Source organism: Lampris incognitus, chromosome 13, assembly GCF_029633865.1.
Source record: "Lampris incognitus isolate fLamInc1 chromosome 13, fLamInc1.hap2, whole genome shotgun sequence".
NCBI lineage: Eukaryota > Metazoa > Chordata > Actinopteri > Lampriformes > Lampridae > Lampris > Lampris incognitus.
The window spans coordinates 15485958-15510828 of NC_079223.1; the positions used below are offsets into that span (position 1 = coordinate 15485958).

Sequence of the window (24871 nt, forward strand, 5' to 3'; positions counted from 1 at the left end):
ATGTTCCATCAGTTCTTTTGATAATTCACCATTAGAGAGACTTAGAAAGTAACTGCAACTGTAATAGTTTCAAAGAAGACAAACTCATGTATGGAAACACCATCAACCATCATCATCAACCATCATCAGGCACCAAAAATGTCTCCTTTTCCGGCCTTGAGCGGGTGCTCTATAGCATTAGCACTGCCTCATTAAACATGTGTTAACAAGTTAATGCTATCAGCTGAAAAAGACTGTCACGGAGCATACATGCTGCAACTCACAGAGATGTAGGCCTCGGCCTTGGTGCTGTTGAGGGTTAGCTCCAGCGGTGTGTCCCTGTTGAAGAGGGCGAAGAGGCGCTTGGACCAGAAGGAAGGGATGAAGTCTTTATACTGGAGCCCCCAGTACAGGCTGAACACTTTGTGAAGGTCCAGGGCCAGACAGCTGCAGTCATACACCAACACACCCAGCTCCTTCCTCTGTGGTATCAGCACACAGCAACACAATCACAGCCATTAACGGCACCATCATTAGCATCATATCATCGTCCAATCACATTAAGCAGCAGCAGCAACAGCAGCACTAATTACCGACTGCTTTCTGTTCCTTTCCTTTCTCTAAGCAGTATTGTTATACGGTCTCATCTTTCTCTAATCTCCTATTTGGACAGTTGCACATGCACACACACACATACCCAATTACTGTATATGCATGTACTCTTCTTTCCCTGGCCACACAGGATCAACAGTTGACCACGCGTCCAATTAGAGAGGTCTCCGTTCATCGTCATGGCAACTCTTGGCAGGAAGTGAACAGACATGAAAGTCCCCCCCCCCTTTCATTAGCTCTTTAAACTCCCCCTTCTCTAGCAATTGGATTTTAATTGCAAATCGATACTCGTCGACTTCAGATTGCCTCGGCATCCCCCCTACCTGGGAACCTTCGGCCCCCTCGCGCCACCATTCCTTCCCCACTGTGTTCGGTTTGCTTACATGAGCAATGTATTCTGGATAATGATGCGTCTCCTTGCACAGATCTTCTTCAGGATGAGCTGTTTTATATGCATCTTGATACCAATATTTCTATATCTAATGACTATATTAAATGACCTTCAAACACAATCAACTCGTTATCACTGCACAACACAAATGCATAGATTCATTCTTTCTTTTCTCCTCAATTGTATCTGGCCAATTACCCCACTCTTCTGAGCTGTCCCGGTCACTGCTCCACCCCCTCTGCCAATCCGGGGAGGGCTGCAGACTACCACATGCTTCCTCTGATACATGTGGAGTCGCCAGCCGCTTCTTTTCACCTGACAGTGAGGAGTTTCACCAGCAGGACATAGTGCATGGGAGGATCACGCTATTTCCCCTCCAGTTCCCCCTCCCCCAGAACAGGTGCCCCGACCCACCAGAGGAGGCGCTAGTGCAGCTACCAGAACGCATACCCATATCTGGTTTCCCACCTGCAGACACCGCCAATTGTGTCTGTAGGGACGCTCGACCAAGCCAGAGGTAACACGGGGATTTGAACCGGCGATCCCCATGTTGGTAAGCTATGGAATAGACTGCCACGCTACCCAGATGTCCCAATGCACAGATCCTTGCACCTGGCTACTCACTGTATGTGAAAAATCACAATGTAACAGCCATCGAGTGGACTGAGTGGACTGCAGAACCACAAGTTCATGACGGCACAAAATAAAGTCCATAAGGATCAATTATTACAAGAGCCTTTCGGTCATCACAATTCCCGTGTTTAATTTCATCTACTGCATATTCATTTTGACAGAAACTGTTTGCTCATTGATGAGTATTACATGATTATGCCATGAGTGACCTATCGATGTTTATCCTGATCCTACAGCACAAACAAAGCAGTGGTCTGGTTCCTACGTTCTCTGCATGTATTTGTTGTTTCCCTGAATTTACGCAACGCTGAAACAAATCTGATTCCACATTCACATTTGTCATCCTACCTACCTTACTGATTCCTTCAATATACCAACTTTCTTGGCAAGAACCAACTCTTCTGATTTTCACTATAAGGACCCATTCTGCCTATCTAATCTGAGATGCGTGTCATCATCATAAGGACGTATCCACTGCATTATTAACAGTATCATAAATTCAAGTAGGGCTGTGCAGCGTATAGTTATGAGTTGGTTCTGTTTTTTGTAGATATTGGTAGTTTGTATGTTACACTTGAGCACCCTCTCAGATTGGTTGATATTAGTTTTGGTGAAGGACCGGAAGTTTCTGAAACACAAACATTTGTTTTACACACATTCGGCACATCAGTGATGTCAAACACCACCTGGTCTTTCATGGCAAGACAGGTATTCCTGTATAAAAGTAAAGTGAAAATGTCTACAAGTTCTTGATACAAATGAGGTTGTTTTTTTCTGGGGGGGGGGGGCTTGACAATCCCAGCACCTGTGGCCCCCCAACACTGGCAGCTTTCTGAGACTAGTTTTGCCAGATCAAGGCCCTTCATCTAAAGACAGGGCTGGCTAATAAATAGAGCCGCTGTTCATGAACTATGCAAGTTAATAAGCTTTGAAGACAAAGATGAAAGTGTCCACTTTCTATTTTTGGAAGCCACCCCACCTTGTACGCCCCCACCCCCGTTTTGCCTTTTAAAATTTGCAAGAAGAGGAGTCAAGTTAGATGCCTGAAGAGTGTGTATGCAGCTGACTGTGCAGAGGTCACATATTAGCATGTGTGGAAAGGTGTTTGTATAGGTACTATATCAGCTGGCGGTTCTGCAGTTTGTTTACATGGGTGTGTTTGTGCATGTGTGTAAGCGTGTGTGTGTGTGTGTGTGTGTGTGTGTGTGTGTGTGTGTGTGTGTGTGTGTGTGTGTGTGTGTGTTTTCTGTCTGTTTATGTGTGCTGCATGGTTTTTTAGATCTCGTTTACCGTGGCCAGGGACCTCCAGTCCATGCTGCCACTGCCCAAATAGAAATGTTTGCTGTCCACCACCCAAAAGGACGAGTGGAGATGCCCTTTGGTCAGTGCTGTCATGTTCACGTAGTGGATCTCAGCATCTGGGGAATGAGATGGAGGGGGAGGGGGGGGAGAAAGCGAGGCAGAACAGTAGAGACAGAGACGAGAGACGAGAGATAAAAACAAAGCACACAGAGGCAGTAGGTGTGTGTTGGTGTGGATAAGTGTGTGAGTAAGAGAGCTGACTGTGGCTGGCGAGGCTTTTGAGCTCGGTGGAGTTGATCATCTCACTGGAGATCTTCAGCTGGACCCCTTTAGCATTCAGCTCCTGGAGCCTGGACAGCAGTTCCCTTCCCTGGAGGAAAACAGCGGAGGAAGCCCTCACAAATCAACAGTCACAACTCTCGCTTCCATATCAGTGTATCCAATCATTTGCCCTTTTTACGGCTGAGCAGACGCCAGGGCAGAAGCAGAGCGACGAGGCAGATGACTCGTGTCAAGTGTGGTCACAAGCCATGTGACACCTGTTGAAAACAAAAAGCGGCCGTATTTAGGCCTGCCCCGCAAAACCAGCAAACACCTTTCCCCCCGTAGGAAACAGGAGTCTCTAGGAGGCATCTGTACGACTGGGGGACTAGAACGGGGTCTGAGGATTCACATCTCATCAAACAGACACACGTCGACCCAAGGCTAGACAACGCTGGCGTGGGGGCTTTATACTGAAATGAATAGGAGCGCACTACTTGATGCGAGTCCCCAAGCGCTGATGTGTGTATAGAGTTGAGAAAAATGCTGCTGAAAACCAGATGAAAACGGGCAGGGCAAGTTCATTTAGTAAACTCCAAGCCACATATTCAGCAATCACAATCAGCCCTGCCAAAGGGAGGAGTGGGGAACTACAGAAGCAGCTTGTTCGTGCTGTTCATTGCTGCGCCTCTGCTGGTGCAGCTGCTCCGGCTGTCATGCTTGCCTGGCTGCTGTTCATCCGTTTCCAGCCCACCTGCCGCCGCCGCTGTAAGTCTGCTGCCTGGTACTCTACGGAGGATTGTGCTCCCGCCTCTAAAGAATGTAGGGCTCCTTGGTGCAGTCATTACGTACAGCAGATCCATTCATCCCCGAAGATTAAAGACACACGTATCCCCGTTCTAAATCAATAAAACACGTAATCTTTTTCTAAACACGAAAGCCACTTTAATCGACATTGTGTTCTTACAATGAATTGCATTTAACCCATCCTACTGTATAGGAGCAGTGGGCAGCTGCAGTGCAGCGCCCGGGGACCAACTCCAGTTCTTCTTTCCATTGCCTTGCTCAGGGGCACAGACAGGAGTATTAACCCTAACATGCATGTCTTTTGATGGTGGGAGGAAACCGGAGCACCTGGAGCACATCCATGCACACATGGGGAGAACATGCAAACTCCACACAGAAAGGACCTGGGATGGCCTGGGGTTCGAACCCAGGACCTTCTTGCTCTGAGGCAACAGTGCTAACCACTGGGCCACCATGCCATGTGTTGTGTTGTACGGGCTGTATGTGAGTTGAGTTTGTGTGGCTCACCTGGGCTTATATCACAAAGGGTCATATCATACTAGCAAAAAAAGAGACAACACAGATTGGAGTTATATTTTCAAACAACAGTACTGGAATACCGTCCTTCCCCTCTTATTTCCAGTCTATAAGAGTTCACGACAAGCGCATAACATCACAAAAAAAAAAACCCTGCTGACCGACCAATTGAACACAAGCTATTGATTTCATGATGACCACAACTTCCTATTTCAGAAATGTAAGGATTGTCTGAACTTCCTTGACTCATGCTCTGCATACCTTGACCATAAGCTCATTCTAATCCACCAGAGCCGGCTTTTAAACTGGTGTGATTGGGGGCAAGGTGCTTCCAAGCAGAGTATTCCGCTGATTTCAGTCAAGATAAGTCAAGAGAAACCAAACAAACAATGCCAACAACATAGACACCAAGTACAACAATCAAACCTGTTGATTGTACATTTGGAAAGAAAGCGACCACATCACCCGTCCATCCACTCACTGTGTCCTCTCAACAGCTCACACTAGCTGGTTACCGGCTGCAGCACCAAAGACGAAGCAGTGATACACAGAGGGGACACGATTTGCACAGCAAACTGCAAGTAACACACACGACTTGTTAAAAATCCAATCATTTGTGGCGTCCGGGTAGCATAGCGGTCTATTCCGTTGCCTACCAACAGGGGATCGTCGGTTCGAATCCTCATTTTGCCTCTGGCTTGGTCGGGTGTCCCTACAGACATGTGTCTGCGGGTGGGAAGCTGGATGTGGGTATGTGTCCTGGTCACTGCACTAGCGCCTCCTCTGGTCGGTCGGGGTGCCTGGTCGGGGTGCCTGTTCGGGGGGGGGGGGGTAGCGTGATCCTCCCACACGATACGCCCCCCTGGCGAAACGCCTCACTGTCAGGTGAAAAGTGGCTGGGGACTCCACATGTATCGGAGGAGGCGTGTGGTAGTCTGCAGCCCTCCTCGGATCGGCAGAAGGGGTGGAGCAGCGACCACGACGGCTCAGAAAAGTGGGGTAATTGGCCAAGCACAATTGGGGAGTAAATGGGGGGAAAATCCTAAAGAAAAAAAAATCTAATCATTTTCCATGAACCTGACACATGTTCTCTGATGCTGACCATGATAACCTTTGCTCCCCCTTCTATAGGGGAGGTGCAGAGTCAGCTGAGGTTGAACTTTTTGGGTGATGTTGCCTATCAGCAGCCAGTCAGTGCTGCCACTGCTCTGTGCTCAACCAATCCACAGCCCGCCCACAGCAGCTCCCAGAGGCAGCAATGCGGCTTCTTGCTATGGAGCAGAATCGGGGTAACATGAGGTTACTTAATGATAACTGTTCTCCTCAGCTGGGCTTCCAGAATATCCACAACACCAAACAATTTACTTTCTGCCCTCCTCTGCAACAAAATAACTGATTTTTGATTAAACTGACTTTCACTGTTTTCATGATTATGAAGGTGCACGTACACACACACGCATGCACACACAAGAATGCATGCACGCACACACACACACACACACACACACACACACACACACACGGTCTCACAGTCTCCATCTCAACACCCTTGTAGCTGAACTGTTTTGTTTCATTCTCTGGTCCATTCTACATTCCAGAGAAGTCTCATTTTAGTGGAGTCGGTGGAGAAATGATTGCCGCAGGGCCGAGGCCATTAGTTGTGCTATACCACGAGACCCCCAGGAGCAGATACTCCCCGGTTAACAGCCCCAGGCTTTCATTAGACCTGACACATTCTCTGCTTTCAAATGAATGTGTGTGTGTGTCCGTGCATGTGTGCATATGTGTGTGTGTGTGTGTGCATATGTGTGTGTATGTGTGTGTGTGTGTGTGTAGTGGGTCTGCCCACAGGGTTCTGTGGTGGGTCTAATGCAGTAGAGCCATAGTATGAGAAAAGGTGCACACCTACTCTGTTTGCACCCTTCTTGCTTTTAGCGTGCTGCCACTGGCTAGTTATGATGAAGCCAGTGGCGCCCCCAGAAATTTTTCATAGGGGTGGCCAAATGGGGCCACTGAAAATCTTGGGGTGGCACACCAAAACCAAAAGCCATGACTGAATTTCGGGAATTCTATGATGCTGTTGCAGTATACTGTATAGGCTAGTTGAAAACTGTCAATATGAGAGTTATGAAAAATATACATTATTGATTTAAATGAACAGCACCTAATGTAAAATATCAGACAGAAGCATATTATGCATAATCAGAAGCATATTCTGCATATGCGACTCGTGGCTGGGGGGGCCAGGGATAGTATCAGGGTGGCCGTGGCACTGCATGAAGCAAGAAGCAGCACAGTGTGTACGTTCTCCTTGCCAGTACAGTACATAGCCACTCCTTCGGTGGCTGCAGTGGGCTGCAGAGACACACCGTTTAGGTCCATCTGGTGGACACGCTCTGACCACTACGGGCAATTTTCTGGAATACTTGATTTTCCGGCAGCCTCCTGCGGTTGTGTGGCGGTGCCAGCCATCCAGGGGTTCCCCATCGCCGTTAGATCCGTTTCTTCCACAATCACGTCAGTGGTTTTGGTAGAGGTGAGCTCCTCTTGCCTTGCCACTTAAAAAAAAAAAGCAGTTCTGTGCTGACTTCCCCTGTGACTTGGCTGACAGATTAAAAACTACACAAGATCAACACCGACTCAGCGGAAGAACCTGACTCCTGCCGCACCGTCCGGTACTCTCGTACCTCACAGTGGAGTCCGTGTAGAGGTATCCTAGTTGCCCCTATTCCCAGAATATGGTATTTTGGCATTAAGCGAAGCTGAAAAAGGCCGTTATTGATGCTTACTGTGGTGGCGACTGTCTGATGAATGTCTATTCCTGTTTATCTCAGCAACAAAAGAGTGTCAGTATGTACAGACGCCATTGGTTACACACTTGCTTTAAAGTCTGATCTGGCCGAATAAGAAAACCATTCCCCCTGGCTGATATAAGAGGGACAGTGAAGTCTAGTTGGCGATTGGAGATGGCTTTGACGGTGGTTGAGGATATAACTGGAGCAGTTTATCATGTGAGAGTGTTCGGCATGACAAGGAGCTCTTCGGAGAACAGCTTGGGATATGCACTTTTGCTCATTATTACGTAGCAAATGCAAAGAGATTCATTCAAATATAGAGAAGTGACAGTAAAGCTATGAGGAGACAGAGAAACGGAAATAGAAATAGAGAAATAACACAGAAACACCCCTTTATGGTACAGTAGATAGTAGATAGGCCTAGCTGATAGTAGACAGTGTAGTAAGCACTGATGTGAAAAATTTTGGAAATATATTTCTTTTAAACCTTTAATATACTCAAGAGATGCTGGGGAGTAATTCCCCTTAAGCTTACATAAACACTTGTCTCAAGTAAAGTCACCACTGCATATGCACATAGATAGATAGATCGATAAATCAATAGATAGATAGATAGATAGATAGATAGATAGATAGATAGATAGATAGATAGATAGATAGATAGATAGATAGATAGATAGATAGATAGATAGATAGATAGATAGATAGATAGATAGATAGACAGACCGTACAACATCTGTAGAGACATGCTGGTCTGACGTCTTCCTACCTGCCTGGCAGCAGGCTCAAAGCTGGATTCATAATCGGAGGAGTTCAGGAGCCACATCGGGGAGACTATCTCCACAGCCCGGACGGCTCGATCTAATAAGTTGTGGAGCCCAACCGACAGGGGCAGGTAGGACGTACCATTGTCTGTAAAGGAGACATCCTCAGGAATGTTCTCCACAAGCACTACCCTATGGAGACAAGGTGAAACAGCAGTCGAAAGGACAAGTGAATTAGAAATACAAATAAACAAGAGTTTATAGGTCTTAACGCTTCACAATGAGGACAGAGTAAGATGTCATCCAGGCCCTTGAAAACAGCCTGAGTTAATGCAAAACTGTGATGGAAACTAATGTGAGCTTCTCAGTCTTTCACAAAGCAATTATGTCGTATTAGTATTAGCTGCAGAAGCATCAAGAGCCCAGGAAGATCCACTTAGTACGGTGTCGGAGAAATGGGGTTTATTTCCGTCGCACGTCAGCACTTTCCTTCCCATCCCACCCGTTTATTCACTAAATGAGAGGGAATCAAGGTTTTCTGGTTATTACATGTTCTCATATTAGATCAAGTGACATTTAGGATTGCTGTTATGCCGCAAGCATGGAGGAAAACGAGTACCTGTGCGGAATTGTCGGTGACACGGAGATCTAATCATATCCAGCCGGGGAAAAACCACTGATTCAATTTTCCGAGAATTCATATTGGTGCGCTTACACACGGTACCACCGGTGCTATTTCAGGGTGTAGCACCGGATCATTAACAATCTGAAGGAATACATTACATGCACATACAGAGACATCATCGGGGTACAGGATAGTAATTCCAATAAGCCACAATGCTGCCTCACAGCAATAGTCTGAGCCCCTCTGTGTGGAGTTGGATGAATTGAAGAATATAAATTGTTCATACTATAGGTATCAATGGTGCATGAGTGATTCTGTATGCGAGCCCCGTGATGGATTGCCGACATGTCAAGCGTTTCCCCTTTCCTTACGCCCTGGCATTGCTGGGATAGGTTCCAGGGCCCCTGAATGGTATCAGACATTTTAACAGCATGGATGAATTTGCATAGGAGGTAAGCATGCTTGAGTGTTTCTGTAAAAGCTTCAGCACACTTGAGTATTTTCTGCTCATCTTAATGGTGTACCACCAAGCTCAATGCAGCAGTTGTTTTATGCGCATTTTTACCCCGAAATCTTCGTGTAAATTTGATTCAAACTGCCCTCATGCCCTTCCATCAGGGTACACCGTCAAATTATGCAACCGAGCATGACTTTCAGCTCACCCAGATGTATTCAAGTCCCGTTCCAGCTCAACGAGATGCCTGGAAACCACAGAGGGATTAAGAAATGAGTCGATACATTGAACCGGCTGTGGCAGCACCAGCGCTGCAGGGACAAATAAAGCGAGTGAATGCGCAGGGCATTTCATCCATCTGGATCAGCCATCGATTCCTGCCAACTGTGCAGAGAGACAGAAATAAAGGAAGAGATGGAGATCCTACAAGCCCGACGCTCAGCTATACAAACCTCTAGTCTAAGCTTTGGTCAATACTGCACAAAATACTGTCATTGAAAAAATAAATAACAAAAAACAAGACCCAGGTCTGTCAAAGAGCTGTTTTTAGCAGTTCAATAACAGACACAGTTTAATAAGATGTTCCAACAAAAAAAGTTTCATTTCATTTTGTAGCTCAAGTAGAGCGAGGTATAAACACTGTCAGGGTTAGGGTTCTAGTTTTCTTGGGACCACCCTTGTTACAGTTCAGCATATTTGGTCAAAAAGTGCCCACCAAATGGTACATTACAGGGCAGAGATAAATTGTTAATATGTGTACTTTGCTGTCCAGATGAGCTACTACTGATTCTCCCTGTCTCCAAACCGATGCATGGACCACACCCTACGTAGCTGTCAAAGACATTTTGTTTTTAAGTGCCGGGTCTCTGGCTGGTTTTGCACATTCCCAAGTGTCTGACAGACTTGCTCAGGACTCGGCGGTCCTTGCTACATCTGAAAAATGTCAAACCAGTCACATCACAGTGTTTCGTGTCAATAGCACTGCAGATGAAATTAATTAGAAATTTCGTTTCCTGTATTAGTCCCCTTGGGGAAATTCAGTTACTGCAAATTAACCCATCCTAGCTGTGATCTGTGTAGCTAGGAGCAGTGGGCTGCCGCCTTCATGCAGCGCCCGGGGACCAACTCCAGTTCTTTTTCCATTGCCTTGGTCAGGGCCACAGACAGGAGTATAAACCCTAACATGCATGTCTTTTTGATGGTGGGGGGAAACGGAGCACCCGGAGAAAACCCACCCTAGACACAGGGAGAACATGCAAACTCCACACAGAGGACAACCTGGGATGACACCCCCCCCCCCCCTCCCAAGGTTGTCCGGACTCAGAACGTTCTTGCTGTGAGGGAACAGCACTAACCACTGGGCCACGGTGCCGATAATTCATCTTTTAGGCTTGTGATTCAGCTCATTAAACTCACTGGCTTGAGATCAGTCATTCTCAGATTCCTACATTTTGATATGAGCGAGGTCTGCCCATATGGAAAACGGTCTGTAGGCGATAAACTGAATTAAGAGTCTCTTCTGGCAGACACACCGGTTCACGGGTCTGAGCTAGATTACACCGAAAGGATTTTAGCACTTGGGATAATCAGAGCACAGGGTCAGCCAAAGTGTGACAGCTCGGGGCTGACTGAAGTGTCCCACTCAAGGGCACTTTGCCTACAGTGGTGGCTGCAGGTGATAATAAACTGGTACAGCATCAGCACTCCCCTTGCCAGCAGGGAGCTTGAACAGGCATCCGTGGCTATGATCAAGCTCAGTCAGTTTTTGGAAACTTGCCAGAGGTCAGCCTTTAGGACTAGTAACCTCTGTGATCTTAACGTAATGGCTTCTCCTCTTGAAAACGGTATAAGTCGGGATGTGCTGTTGTATGTAAATATATATATAGCTCATCGTAGTATCGCTGACAGATGAAACCGGCTGATCGTTCTTCTGTTTTTAAAGTTGTGGGAACTCACAAAGAGAAGTAGGAGGGGAGAAAAAGACAGGAAACAAGGAAAGACTGGGACAAGGGAACATGCTTAGAGCAATTTGCTGAGATTATAAAGACTGATGCTCGGATCACACAGAACTGGGCATCCCATCCTGCTTTGCGCTCAGAGTCCGTAACAGATGGTGAAAAGTGGGGCAGGATGCGACAGACAGCGGAAAATGGAAACACCTCACAATGAGGGGGACAGCGGAGGTGATAGAAAACAGGAAAGAGGAGTAGGTGGGGTAAGAGGGAGAGGAGACGAAAGACAGGGGGGAGGTAACCTTATTCAGATCCCAATCCTCTCAGAGTGTGTGTGTGTGTGTGTGTGTGTGTGTGTGTGTGTGTGTGTGTGTGTGTGTGTGTGTGTGTTGTGGGTGGAGGTGTGAGATGAATGGTGATTTTGAGTTGTTTGAACAACAGGGCAGGTCTCAGCACTGAAGGTAGGGGGAAGTGGGGAGAGCATTTGTTTCCGCCCGCAGGGAATTAATCGATTTATCCTGTGGCGTCCGCTGGCCCCTTCCATCGCAATCTATCTGTGCACTCAAGGGTGTGATTCAGTCCCTTTACTTGATACCCAAGTGATGTAAACTTTATAGTCTGTGTACGTGCCCGTGTGTGTAACAGTGAGTGCCTGTGCGTGTGTGTGTGTGTGTGTGTGTTTGTGTGTAATGCATTCTTTGCTTCACAGCCATGTAAATGGATACGGCTCACAGTTTGAACGCACAAATCAACATTTTTTATGTGTAGTTTTACTTGAATCCTGACCTTGATCCATCAGTGGTGTGATTAACAACAACAAATCAAAGCGACAAATTCCAATAGAAAGGTAGCAGATGCACAGTATGATTGCCGCAATTTGCCATTTTCAAACGCCATCGGCAGATATTACTGCAATCACTGCATAGCTCATTGAGGTGTGTGAGCTTAGTCGTTTGGGGGGGGGGGACGTCAAACAACAAGAAAAACATCTCAGCAGAAATTTGAATGCAGAAATCTGTGGATTGCAGGTGTGGTGGGTCATTTCACTTCGTTAATATCGATACCATTCAGCGACCGGTGCTGATATTCACCAATCATATTATGCTAATCTGAGGCATCATGCCTCCTGGGCGCCTTCCTTTGGAGGTTTTCCAGGCATGGCCAACTGGGAGGAGACCCCGGGGTAGACCCAGAACTCGCTGGGGGGACTACATGTCCAATCTGGCCTGGGAACGCCTTGGGATCCCTCAGGGGGAGCTGGAGGGTGTTGCTGGGGAGAGGGGTGTCTGGAATGCCCTACTCAGCTTGCTGCCACCGCAACTTGACCCCGGAGAAGCGGCTGAAGATGAATCAATATTATGCTAAAGCCAATATATTGCACATAGCACCCTCAAGATCAGCACCACCTTCCTCCAGTCAGCGGGGGAGCCAAATCTGGTTCCCCTTCAGTCAATGGTCTGCAAATACCACGGAACCAACAATACCAATACAGACATATTTATATGGATTCAAAGACCAGCTCTTGAAGAAACAAGGCTGGAGGATATGTGAGCCTTCAGAGTGAAATGAAACCCATAAGCAGGTTACCCTACAGAGATTTGAGAACAGGTAAATCTTTTTTTTTCTTTCTTTTTTTCTTCTTCTGCACAACATGAAACAGCTCAACGCTTCCCTAAACTATAACTGACTCATGATTGTGAGAAATCCCAAACATCCTAAACACATTTATTGAATAAATCTAAATAAAAAAAATGCTTGAAAAGTAATGTACTTCAACAACTATGTGTCATTATTATTCTATCATTATCATTATTTAAATATTTTTCTATTGATTTCCAGCAGAAAACATCAAAAAAACATCCAACACACCAACCATGGGCTCAATGCCAAATATAAATAGACAATTAAAAGGACAAATAAATACGGAATATGTGAAGGGGGCGAGGGGGGCCAAACAAAGTGCATAAAATACAACAGAGAATTTCAGTTTATGCCACATCTCATAAACTGGTTTAGGGTGAGGGTGTCGTGTTGCAGAAACAGAGGGGAAATTCTCACTTGAAGCAGTTTTGAAATGGTTTTAAAATGGTTGCCAAAACAATTCCATTCGGAGCCACAAGAAGAATATCTTGATTTCTCTAATTTCAGATGCAGCCATGACCTCCCTCCGCCCACCTCATATGTCTTAGAAGGCCGGATGTCTTGCACTTAGAGAACATAAACCTTCTGGCTGAAATTGTGGAGAAAGTTATTGCTTCAGAGGTAGAAATCTCTCCTGCAGCAACACCACATATTACTGTCAGTGGGTTGGGGCCAAATTCCTTGTCTGTGAAATATGGAAATATAGTTTAAATTTCTATCCAAAACAGGGCAAAACTTGGGGTAAGACCAGTATACTATATGACTAAGGGTGGCTGGGGTCTGGTGACACCAAACGAGAAGTTGAGTCTACCTCTTGGTATGTACAACCTGATCAGTGTACTTCTGGAAAGATGTAAACTTAAACTGAATCATGACTGGAAGGTAGAGTACATCGGGGGGGGAGGGATGCTGAATTACCCAGCGTGGAGCCCAAAAACCCGCCAGAATTTCTTTAGTGTAAAGGGACAACTCAAAACCTCATTTTTGACATAATATTTGTCAAAATAGTGTGCTTTTCTCGTTTTTACTCCCTTTTCTCTCCAATTGTACTTGGCCAATTACCCCACTCTTCCAAGCCGTCCCGATCGCTGCTTCACTCCCTCTGCTGATCCGGGGAGGGCTGCAGACTACCACATGCCTCCTCCGATACATGTGGAGTCGCCAGCCGCTTCTTTTCACCTGACAGTGAGGAGTTTCACCAGGGGGGCGTAGTGCATGGGAGGATCACACTATTCCCCCCAGTTCCCCCTCCCCGCTGAACAGGTGCCCCAACCGACCAGAGGAGGCGCTAGTGTAGCGACCAGGACACATACCCATATTCGGCTTCCCACCCGCAGACACATGCAATTGTGTCTGTAGGGATGCCCGGCAAAGCCGGAGGTAACACAGGGATTCGAACCGGTGATCCTCGCGTTGGTAGGCAATGGAATAGATCGCCACGCTACTCAGACGCCCATTCAAAATAGTGTGCTACAGAGATCATTACTTGGTAGATACCATATAGTGTTAGTATACTGTATGGATTTGGGACACAGCTCATCTGATCTCACTGATCAATAGACCTTCAAGCAGACAGCGCAGGACTGATAATTGAAATCAGATGGTGTAGTGTTGTGTGGAAATGAAACCTGCTTCACACACAGTTCTCTCTGGTTGAGTGCCACTCGAATGAAAAATAATGCCCGTGTAATGTAAATGCCTTTTCTATAGACCCATCAGGCTGCTTTGAGAGAGGGAGCAGGTTCAGCATGCAGGACTGGGGTAGCTCAGAAATTTGATATTAGTTATCCATGTTCCAGTGAGCTGGCCCATCCTCTGGGTTTGTAGTGGTGGTGGTGGATGGGTGGGTGGTTAAAGTCAGATGCAGTAGCAGCCGCTGTTCGTTTTCTGTGCTCTACATCTGTAATCTGATCTATAAAATCTGAAGCTCGAAACTGAGTCACATGTTTCTTTAGGTACAAAAACCGTGTAATGCAGCGCTAGAGACGACAGATTTTGAGCACATGGCATGCCTTGATCTACAGCCTCCAAGCATGCTTGGTCCATTTCTGCCCCTCGACTTCACAGCTGTGGATCAATACTAACCCGCTCATCTGCCATCTGACACCGTCCAATTAGACTCGCACAGCAGGCATCTGTCAGACTGGCATTTAGATGAGATCAGATAAAACAGGATCAACAAAAACAGTGGTATTACACATCACTGCCGCTTTACAAAATGCCGGCGAACGGGTTTCTATATTTATTCATGTACAGTGTGATGTTGGCAGCCCAACAGGGGGTCCAGCGTTGCTGAGCTCCAGCTCCAGATGATTCCTGCATCTCATGGGGAAAATGAATCGAAGGGAAATCTGCATAACAAAAACAACTTTATTTGACATTTCTGCTGAATAAAATTTTAGCAAAAACACAAAGCTGCTGAGTCAACTTTCGGTTTGCTAAAACGTGCTGGAGGAGAGTTTGTTCTCTGAAGAATGGAGACAAATCGCTTCTTTGTAATATAAACTAGTGAGGCCGATTAATTTAATTTGAGGACTTGGTAGAACTACTGTTGGATTTCATCTTCAGTTTGACTACAGGAACGCTGGACATACTGCATTTGAAAAATAACCTATAATAGAATAACGATTATAACACTGTACACATGTATTTTTGTCTACACGTTACCGAGATCAAATTTGACGGTGCTCCTGGTTATCCATAGTAGACCATAACAGCTGATGAATCCAAGTCATCTCTTTCTCTCGGTGTGTGTCGGTCTCCCCATCATTCATTATCCCTCAATCTACATTCCCATGTCGTCCTCTTTTGCTTGGTCTTTGTGTACCCCACACCTTTCTTTCTTCACACTATCCCCCATTCACCTCCCCCTCTATTTCTCCACGTTGTTTCCCCTTTCTACCGAAGCCTTGGGGCCCTTCAGGCGAGAGATGAGGAAAACATTCCAACTTTACAAACTGGAATTATGCTTCGGTTTCTTTGAAGGAGTAGAACAGCAGAGAAGGAGAGAGAGGAAGAGGAAGAGGAGGAGGAATGTAAAGGGGAGGGAAAGAGAACCTGGTAAGAAGTAACTTGAGGCTGAGTGGTAAATCGAATGATGGCAATCTAATGGAGGGTATCCAGAGAAAGAGAGAGAGAGAGAGAGAGAGAGAGAGAGAGAGAGAGAGAGAGAGAGAGAGAGAGAGAGAGAGAGAGAGAGAGAGAGAGAGAGAGAGAGAGAGAGAGAGAGAGAGAGAGGAAGTGACAGAGAGAATGCAGGCTTGCTGTATCAGCCAATCTAATGGACTGTGTTTCCACTCCGTCCCTGCAGTTGTTTTTTTAAACTTTCTTTCATCACTTTGTGTTTGAAAGCATTTTCTTGGCTTGGACATGTGTGGAGGAGAGATGCTGGGTATACTGGGAGAAGGATGCTGAATATGATGCTGCCAGGGAAGAGGAGAAGAAGAGGGCCAAAGAGGAGGTTTATGGATGTGGTGAGGGAGGACATGCAGGTGGCTGGTGTGACAGAGGGAGAAGCAGAGGACAGGAAGAGATGGAAACGGATGATCTACTGTGGGGCCCCCTAACAGGAGCAGCCCAAAGTAATAGTAGTAGCAGTAGCAGTAGTAGTAGCAGTAGCAGTAGCAGTAGTAGTAGTAGTAGCAGTAGTAGTAGATGTTTGAAAGCATTTTCTTGCTCAAAAAGGGAGACTAATTTGTGTGTGTGTGGGGGGGGGGGCTTTGTAAACTAATTCGTTTGAATGCTATCTATGTTTACACAACTTTACACACTTTGTCTACCCCACCTAGTACAATATAGTATGCAATATAGAACGCGGCAGCAAGGGTCGTAACAAAAACCAGGATGAGAGATCACATTACCCCAGTTTTAGCATCTTTACACTGGCTTCCTGTAGCATTGAGGATTGATTTTAAAATTCTTTTACTTGTATTTAAAGCTCCACATGGTTTAGCAACCTCATACCTATCAGACTGCTTATCTGAGTATGTTCCGAGCCGCTCTCTTAGATCCTCTGGCGCTGGCCTGCTCAGTGTCCCTAGAATGATCTAGAAAAGTATGGCGAAGCAGCATTTTGTTTTTATGCACCGACGGCTTGGAATAGACTCCCCCAACAAATAAGAGAAGCAACGTCCATACATAGTTTTAAGAATCAGCTCAAGACCCGTTTTTATGCTCTTGCTTTTAATTAATTTCACTTTATATTTCTTTTACTCTTATTTTTTATCTTGTACTGTGGTTTTATTTCTTGCCTTGTTCTAAGTTTTTTGCCTAGGTCTGTGTTTTATCACTTCTAACTTATTTTATCTGTATTGTTGTTGAGTTCTATTGTTTCCCTTGTTTTTAATGTGAAGCACTTTGAGCTGCATTTTATGTATGTCAGGTGCTATACAAATAAAGTTTATTATTATTATAGTAACAGAGGCGTAATATAAACCCTTTCCTATGAAAAGGGGATTGGCCAAGTATTTCTTTTTTCTTTGACCCAGCTACTGGATGAGTGCAAAGACTGTCTTTAAAAAGCAAGGCTTAGCTGCGTGATGCTGTCCAAATTCAAACATGCACCAGCTGTAACTCAGTCCTGATGAAACACAGACTTGTTAAATAAATCAAACCCCTGACACAGCATTGCCTTCCACCTGCAAACACAGGATGTGTTGAACGCAACAAACGGCAGCGTCCCCAACACGAGCGGACATGTCGACAATTGTACATTAACACATGGCTGCTTTTGGAGCAAGTTCAGGATGCATGCCCTTTCTCAGCTCCCTAATCTGGCTAAAGATGACATGTCGGGCAACGCCTGCTACAAAGGGGCGATAAGAGGGGGGGGGGTTCCCAGGCTCACCTGCAGTTTTTACTACAGTTGTCTTCTGTGATCCCGTCCTCATCTTCACCCCAGATGTCCACGGCTGAGAATATCAATGCCACCAGAACAGCAAAGCAGCACACCAACGCAAAGATCACAATGCACTTTTGCTGAGACTGCAAGAAAGAAGAAAAAAAAAAGACAGCATTGATTTGCACAGCTTATTTTTCCAACTCCACAAACACTATGGTGAAAAAGGCCAAAAGGGCCTCAACCTTGGCCGCCCTAAGTCGACCGACCGCTCGGTCTGACGCCTTTCTTGATTTAATGCAGTGCTCAGCACATCATGAAATTATATAGAGGAGAGGATTACCAGGGGACTTACGCACAAACATGTGAGGCGCTCATATAACGCATGGCCTAACACGTTGTTGCTCTCACATAACAGGCGGGAGAAAAGAATGATGTGAAGGAATGGAGAGTATGTGGGATAGAGAGAGATGAGAGTGGGAGAGAAAAAAGATAGAGAGATGAAAGAAAGCGACGGAGTGAGAGAGGTGGGAAAGACGAAAGTGAGTGTCCAATTTTTCCGGAATGATTTGCCATTGTCCTGTCTCGGCTTCTGTGACAGAGGAGCTCTTTCTGTTCCTCTCCTCCCCCCGCCGTCTCTTGAGGCGACTTGGCAGAAATCTGCTCTATTCTTCTTCTTTTTTTCTTTTTTTTAGCAATTACCATCAAACTTTTGGGTTGTGTCCAAATGGTCCCATATGGCAGAGTAAATTGATTATGGGTCACCCTGATCTCTAAAGGCAGCGAAGACATGATGGATTAAACTTTACCACATAGCTAAAGAGGATGGATTCAGCCCTAGCTGAATCCATCCTCTTTACCTGCAAAGTGTGTCGCCCACAATCTGCCCATTAACACAAGCGGCGCGCCCACGTACTCACCGCGAGAAAAAAGGGGCACCTTGACGTTTGAATTTTGCTTACATGACATAACGTTATCATACCCACATTTCTCACCATTTTTAATTTGTAGATTGTTAAGCAGGCTGTGCACAATACCCCTATGTGAGCTGTGGAAGAACTGCCATGTGAGAGCTCAGTTGTGGCTCGTTCCTCACAAGCTGCGAGGAAGGTACAGTATGGTGTACAGAAAGGGTGTACAATGTACAATGACCCTGCTGGCTCCATGTTTTTTTTGGGGGGGGGGGGTAAAAACAAAATGACCCAGGTCCATTATTGATGAGCTAGGTAAGAAAGTGCTTCAGCATCAGACTGCTTGCCTAAGGTCCACAAGTCCCTTAGGAGCTGATGGCAGAAAAGGCACAAGATACTGCATGACAAACATAAGCTCACACCCAAGGCTTAATGACAGCTGCTGTTACACAATGTTTGTTCATTAATAAAAGACTCAGGTGTGACGCTTATGCTCTTTGGGGATTGGTTTGGAGGCAGTCAGAATCAAGAGTAGCTCATCTGGGTATAGACCAGCGGTCGGGAACCTATGGCTCGCGAGCCATATATGGCTCTTCCGGTGACGGCATATGGCTCCCAGACAATTTTGAGTTGAAAATTATTTTTTTTCAAAAAAATCAGTTTGGAACTGATTTTAAAATACTTGTGATATTTCTTAATAATACTGTGTCATTTTAAAGTAAACAGAAATTAGTTTTGAAGATAAATTTCACGGGTCACGGGTCACCCGTGGGTCGGGTCGGGAACCAATGGCTCGCGAGCATGTCCGGGTCATTGTAAAGGTGAAGAAATCAATTTTATCAGATAGCCAACTAGTTTATCCGCTTCAACCCTTGTAACGGAAAAGATGGCGAAAAGAAAAAAAGACGATGATTACCGTGCATTCCAGGCTGCGTGGACAGAGGAATTTGCATTTGTGGAGAGAGCAGGATCTGCGGTATGTCTAATATGCAATGATAAAATTGCATCGATGAAACGGTCAAATATAAAGCGGCACTTCGATACGCACCATGCTTCATTTGCATCGAAATATCCAGCGGGGGACAGACAGCAGGAAAAGGGCATGCGAGGAGCTACAGCGGAGAGTGCAGACGAGTCAGCAGCAACCACGTGTGTGGACCAAGCAAGGTGACGGGAATTCCGCTAGCTTTGCGGGGGCTTTGGCAATAGTAAGGAATGGAAAGTCATTCACAGATGGCGAGTATGCCAAAACATTCATGCTTGATGTGGCCAAAGAACTGTTTGATGACTTCCCAAATAAAGACAAGATAATCAAACGAATAAAAGACATGCCCCTGTCAGCAAGAACTGTGCACGATCGTAGCATCATGATGGCAAATCAAGTCGAGGAAACACAAATTAAGGACATAAACGCCGGGACATACTTTTCTCTCGCGTTAGATGAGTCAACAGACGTTAGCCATCTATCTCAGTGCAGTATCATTGCCAGTTATGCTGCAGGTGACACACTGCGTGAGGAAAGCTTGGCTGTTTTGCCAATGAAAGGGACAACAAGAGGAGAGGATTTATTCACGTCTTTCATGGAGTTTGCTAAAGAAAAAAAACTACCGATGGATAAACTTATTTCTGTCTGTACTGATGGTGCACCCTGTATGTTGGGGAAGAACAAAGGATTTGTAGCGCTTCTCCGTGAACATGAAAAGAGCGCCATCCTAAGTTTTCATTGCATCCTGCACCAGGAGGCGCTTTGCGCTCAGACGTGTGGCCAGGAGCTTGGCGAGGTGATGTCTCTGGTCATTCGAGTGGTCAACTTTATTGTTGCCCGAGCTTTAAATGATCGCCAGTTTAAAGCTCTGTTAGAAGAAGTTGGGAATCATTATCCCGGTCTGCTTTTACACAGCAACGTGCGTTGGTTGTCAAGGGGGAAGGTGCTCAGCCGTTTTGCAGCTTGCCTGAGTGAAATCCGGACTTTTCTTGAAATGAAAGGCGTCAAGCATCCTGAGCTAGACAACACTGACTGGCTCCTGCAGTTTCACTGTCTCGTGGACATAACTGGCCATCTGAACCAGCTCAATGTGAAAATGCAAGGTATTGGAAATACAATCTCATCCCTTCAACAAGCAGTGTTTGCATTTGAAAGCAAGCTGGAAGTCTTTCTCGGGGACATTGAAACAGGTCGTCTTCTGCACTTTGAAAGACTGCAACAATTTAGAGATGCATGCTTAGCAAGTGACTCCACTCAACATCTGGATCTCCAGCAGCTAGCTGGCTTTACGTTCAATCTCCTGCAGTCATTCAAAGCACGTTTTGGGGAATTCGTGCGCGCACTGGTCTTTTCAAGTTCATCACTCATCCACATGAGTGTGCAGTGGACAAAATCGACCTGACATGCATCCCCGGGGTCTCTATCGGAGACTTTGAGCTGGAAGTTGCTGACCTGAAGGCATCAGACATGTGGATGAGTAAGTTCAAGTCACTTAATGGAGAGTTGGAAAGTCTTGCGCGACAGCGAGCAGAGCTGGCGAGGGAACACAAGTGGACAGAAATTAAAAATCTTCAACCTGAAGACCAGCTGATTCTTAAAACTTGGAACGAGCTTCCTGTGACATACCACACAATGCAGCGTGTGAGTATTGCCGTATTGACCATGTTTGGCTCTACATATGCATGTGAACAGTCTTTCTTGCATATGAGGAACATTAAGACCAACCTACGCTCACGTTTAACTGATGGAAGCCTCAACGCCTGCATGAAGCTCAACCTCACCACGTATGAACCAGACTACAAGGCCATCAGCAAAACCATGCAGCACCAGAAGTCGCATTAAAAGTAAGACATATTTAATTTATTATACGTTAAAAATACTATATGGCTCTCAATGAAATATATTTAGAAATATTTGGCTTTCATGGCTCTCCCAGTCAAAAAGGTTCCCGACCCCTGGTATAGACGAACACCTGTGTGTTTGCAGTGTCTGTCTACATGTACTATGTGTGCATATCAGCAGGCAGAGGAAGCCTGGGGAGCTGTTGCCTTAAGGCCTGCAAAGAGATTCTCAGAGACTTGGGACTGTCTTTGAAATGGGAGCCTGTTTTTTTTTCTTTTTTTGGGGGGGGGGCGGTTTTCCACCTTTTTCTCCCTAATTGTATCCAGCCAATTACCCCACTCTTCCGAGCCTTTCCGGTCACTGCTCCACTCTCTCTGCTGATCTGGGGAAGGCTGCAGACTATCACATACCTCCTCCAATACATGTGGTGTTGCCAGCTGCTACTTTTCACCTGACAGGGAAGAATTTCACCAGGGGGATATAGCACATGGGAAGATCACGCTACCCCCCCCCCCAACAGGCATCCCAACCGACCAGAGGTGCTAGTGCAGCGACCAGGACACATACCCACATCCAGCTCCCCACCCGCAGACACGGCCAATCGTGTCTGTAGGGACGCCCGACCAAGCCGGAGGCAACACGGGGATTCAAACTGGGATTCCCGTGTTGGTAGGCAACAGAATAGATCACTTCACAACCCGGATGCCCAAGGGAACCTGCTTTGACTGGCTGCTGGGCTTTTCACACCGTGTCCAGATTTTTGTCTTCTCAGTGCGTCCTTCCATGCGAGTGCGTGAACTTCATAATAGGAAGGTTTGAATTTAACATCCTCCCTGTCATCTAAAGCTGCATGCAAGAAAGAAGACTCCCTGATCAGGACTCTTATGAAGGGTTTTTTTTAAGGGTTATATTCAAATGAAAATGCAAACCCATTATTGCATTTTACTTCCAAACCTTTACCTGTTTATTTATGACAAAATGTTAATTAAATTGCAATAATACGAAGTGAACCAATTTTCACATTCATGATGCACGTTTGCTGACAATGTTAAAATGTTAGTGAAGAATTACTTGACATTGTTCATTTACAAAGCTATGTCCTGCATTAAGGTCTACAATATTCAAATATGTGTTTCAAATTTGAAAATTCAAATACAACAAAACAACTGCAATCTTCTTTTCTCCCTAATTGTACTTGGCCAATTACCCCACTCTTCCGAGCTGTCCCCGGTTGCTGCGCCACCCCCTCTGCCAGTCCGGGGAGAGCTGCAGACTACCACATGTCTCCTCCGATACATGTGGAGTCGCCAGTCGCTTCTTTTCACCTGACACTGAGGAGTTTCGCTAGGGGGGGGAAACGCTATTCCCCCCAGTTCCCCCTCCCTCCCCAACATGCCACCCGACCGACCAGAGGAGGCGCTAGTGCAGCGACCAGGACATATACCCACATCCGGCTTCCCACCCGCAGACACAGCCAATTGTGTCTGTAGGGACGCCCGACCAAGCCGGCGGTAACACGGGGATTTGAACCGATGTTCGCCGTGTTGGTAGGCAAAAGAGTTGATTGCCATGCCACCCGGATGCCCCCACAACTGCAATCTTCTTATATAACTACGCAGTAATATCAGTAATGCTATCGCATTCGCACTGTCATGCTGGCCCCACTCGGTTAACAAAATTCGAATGTTAATTCAGTGAGGAAAGATTGAATCAGTGCTTCTATCATGCACCTTCTCTAACTTAATTCAGATGAAAGTGCAATTCCAAATGAGCCCCTCAAAGCCAACTTCGATTGCTCTAAAGATCCCTCAGCCATTCTTTGAAAGCGGATGGTTCTCTGAGACAGACAGCCCAACTTCCATAATGATGTCTAACTAGTTACCGTATTTCCCGGACTACAAGTCGCACCGGAGTATAAGTCGCACTAAGCAACAAAAAACGCATTGTTGTGAAGGAAAAAAAAGTTGCTTCGGTGTATAAGTCGCATTTATGTGGCGGTACCATAGAAACGGAATCAATCAAGTTGCATTTTATATAGCGCTTTTCTAGCTGCAACAGCCGCTCAAAGCGCTTTACGTGACAGTAGAATGGACATTCCCATTCAAATCAACCTGGCAGGATGATCAGAGCAGCAGCCATTTTCATGTGAACTGCTGCCCGTTGGGCTAACTTCTATAGAAAGTCAGGGATTCTTTTTTTTTTAATTCACCGACTCACTGAAGTTAGGTTTTGCAGTAATGAACAAACGGTACAAACATTTACAGCCCCACTGACCTATGTTGGCACCATCACAAACAACAATCGCCATTTTCCATCCATTCTACTCACTCAATTTCAATGTGTGGTAGTATATTTTCTATTGAGTCACAAGATTAAACAGTGCCGTCTAGTGGCCTTAGTTAAAATGCAGCGTATTCTTCCGACAAAATTACATTGTATAAGTTGCTTTGGAAAATAAGTCGCAGGACCAGCCAGACGAGTAAAAAACAGCAACTTATAGTCCAGGAAATACGGTATTTCATCACTGACGTGAGTCAAAGTAAATCCAGACAAAGCAGGTCATCCCCATCTGACTGGGCCATGTTGCGGGCAAGACAGACAGCATCACACACTTAATGATAAAAGTGATGTTATCCTGCTGAATCCCAACATGTGACTCGCTTCATGAACTCTTTTGTCATGGGAATTTGTGCAATCCAATGAGACACGGATCACAAAACCAAAGAAAACGTTGCAATGCATCGAAAAGCCCTAGCCAGTCAAGGTGGCTCACATGCTCCTGATGAGTTTGTGGTGGTGAAAGATTTGTCAAAAGTGACTCTAATTATAACCTTCATAGGACACCATCTCATCTCCAGGATGCGGAGAGACCCTTCAAATGTGAGGCAACAAGTGTGAATCATTAATTGGTTGACTTCTGGAAATTTGTCCTTTCCCCATCACGACTAATTGAAATAGAGTTCTCGATAATCAAGTGAGAAATAACCACAAGTCAAATGATTACTACTTTCACATAGTGTGGCTCAAATCAGTTCCTCCCCTATTCATTAAAGCATGTGACACAACAAATTGCTGTGTAGATTTGCACCAAGGTTCATTGATTGAAAGAAAGACTACAGGAGAGTCGCAGAGCTTCATAGCTGCTGTTTTGGGAGCAATAAGCTACTGGTGTACACTCGACCTGACCCAGATACTGAAAACAATAACAAATGTGGCCCAATCTCACTGACAGCCGGCAAAGGAGCAAAAACTAATTATCTTTGGCCACAGAGGGTCATTAGAGCAGTACATTACACTCGTCCCATTCTCCTGAGAGACAGATCTAATATCACACACCATTGACGTGCATGAACCAAACACACCCATAGCCACGATAACGTGAATGTGTTTCAAACCTGTAGGCTCCTGTATGGGAGTTGTATTGTATTGTATGCTGCCAGATTTGTGTGGCCTTGGGTTGGGGTATTTATACTACAATCGTTTCTGTCCACACACCTCATCTCATCTCATCTTCAGCTGCTTCTCCGGGGTCGGGTCACGGTGGCAGCAAGCTAAGTAGGGCAT

At 45.8% G+C, this 24871-nt stretch overlaps 1 protein-coding gene across 1 annotated transcript in view; it reads right to left on the reverse strand.

Annotated features, from left to right (window-relative positions):
- Window positions 1-24871, reverse strand: part of LOC130123057 (inactive phospholipase D5-like) — a 93865-nt gene that overhangs the window by 8505 nt on the left and 60489 nt on the right. The window contains exons 2-6 of the mRNA XM_056292180.1: window positions 17579-17715; window positions 8066-8252; window positions 3179-3287; window positions 2906-3033; window positions 264-461 (exon numbers count right to left, since the gene is read on the reverse strand). Coding sequence (XP_056148155.1) covers window positions 264-461; window positions 2906-3033; window positions 3179-3287; window positions 8066-8252; window positions 17579-17715 — 759 coding nt within the window. The remainder of the gene's footprint in view (window positions 1-263; window positions 462-2905; window positions 3034-3178; window positions 3288-8065; window positions 8253-17578; window positions 17716-24871) is intronic.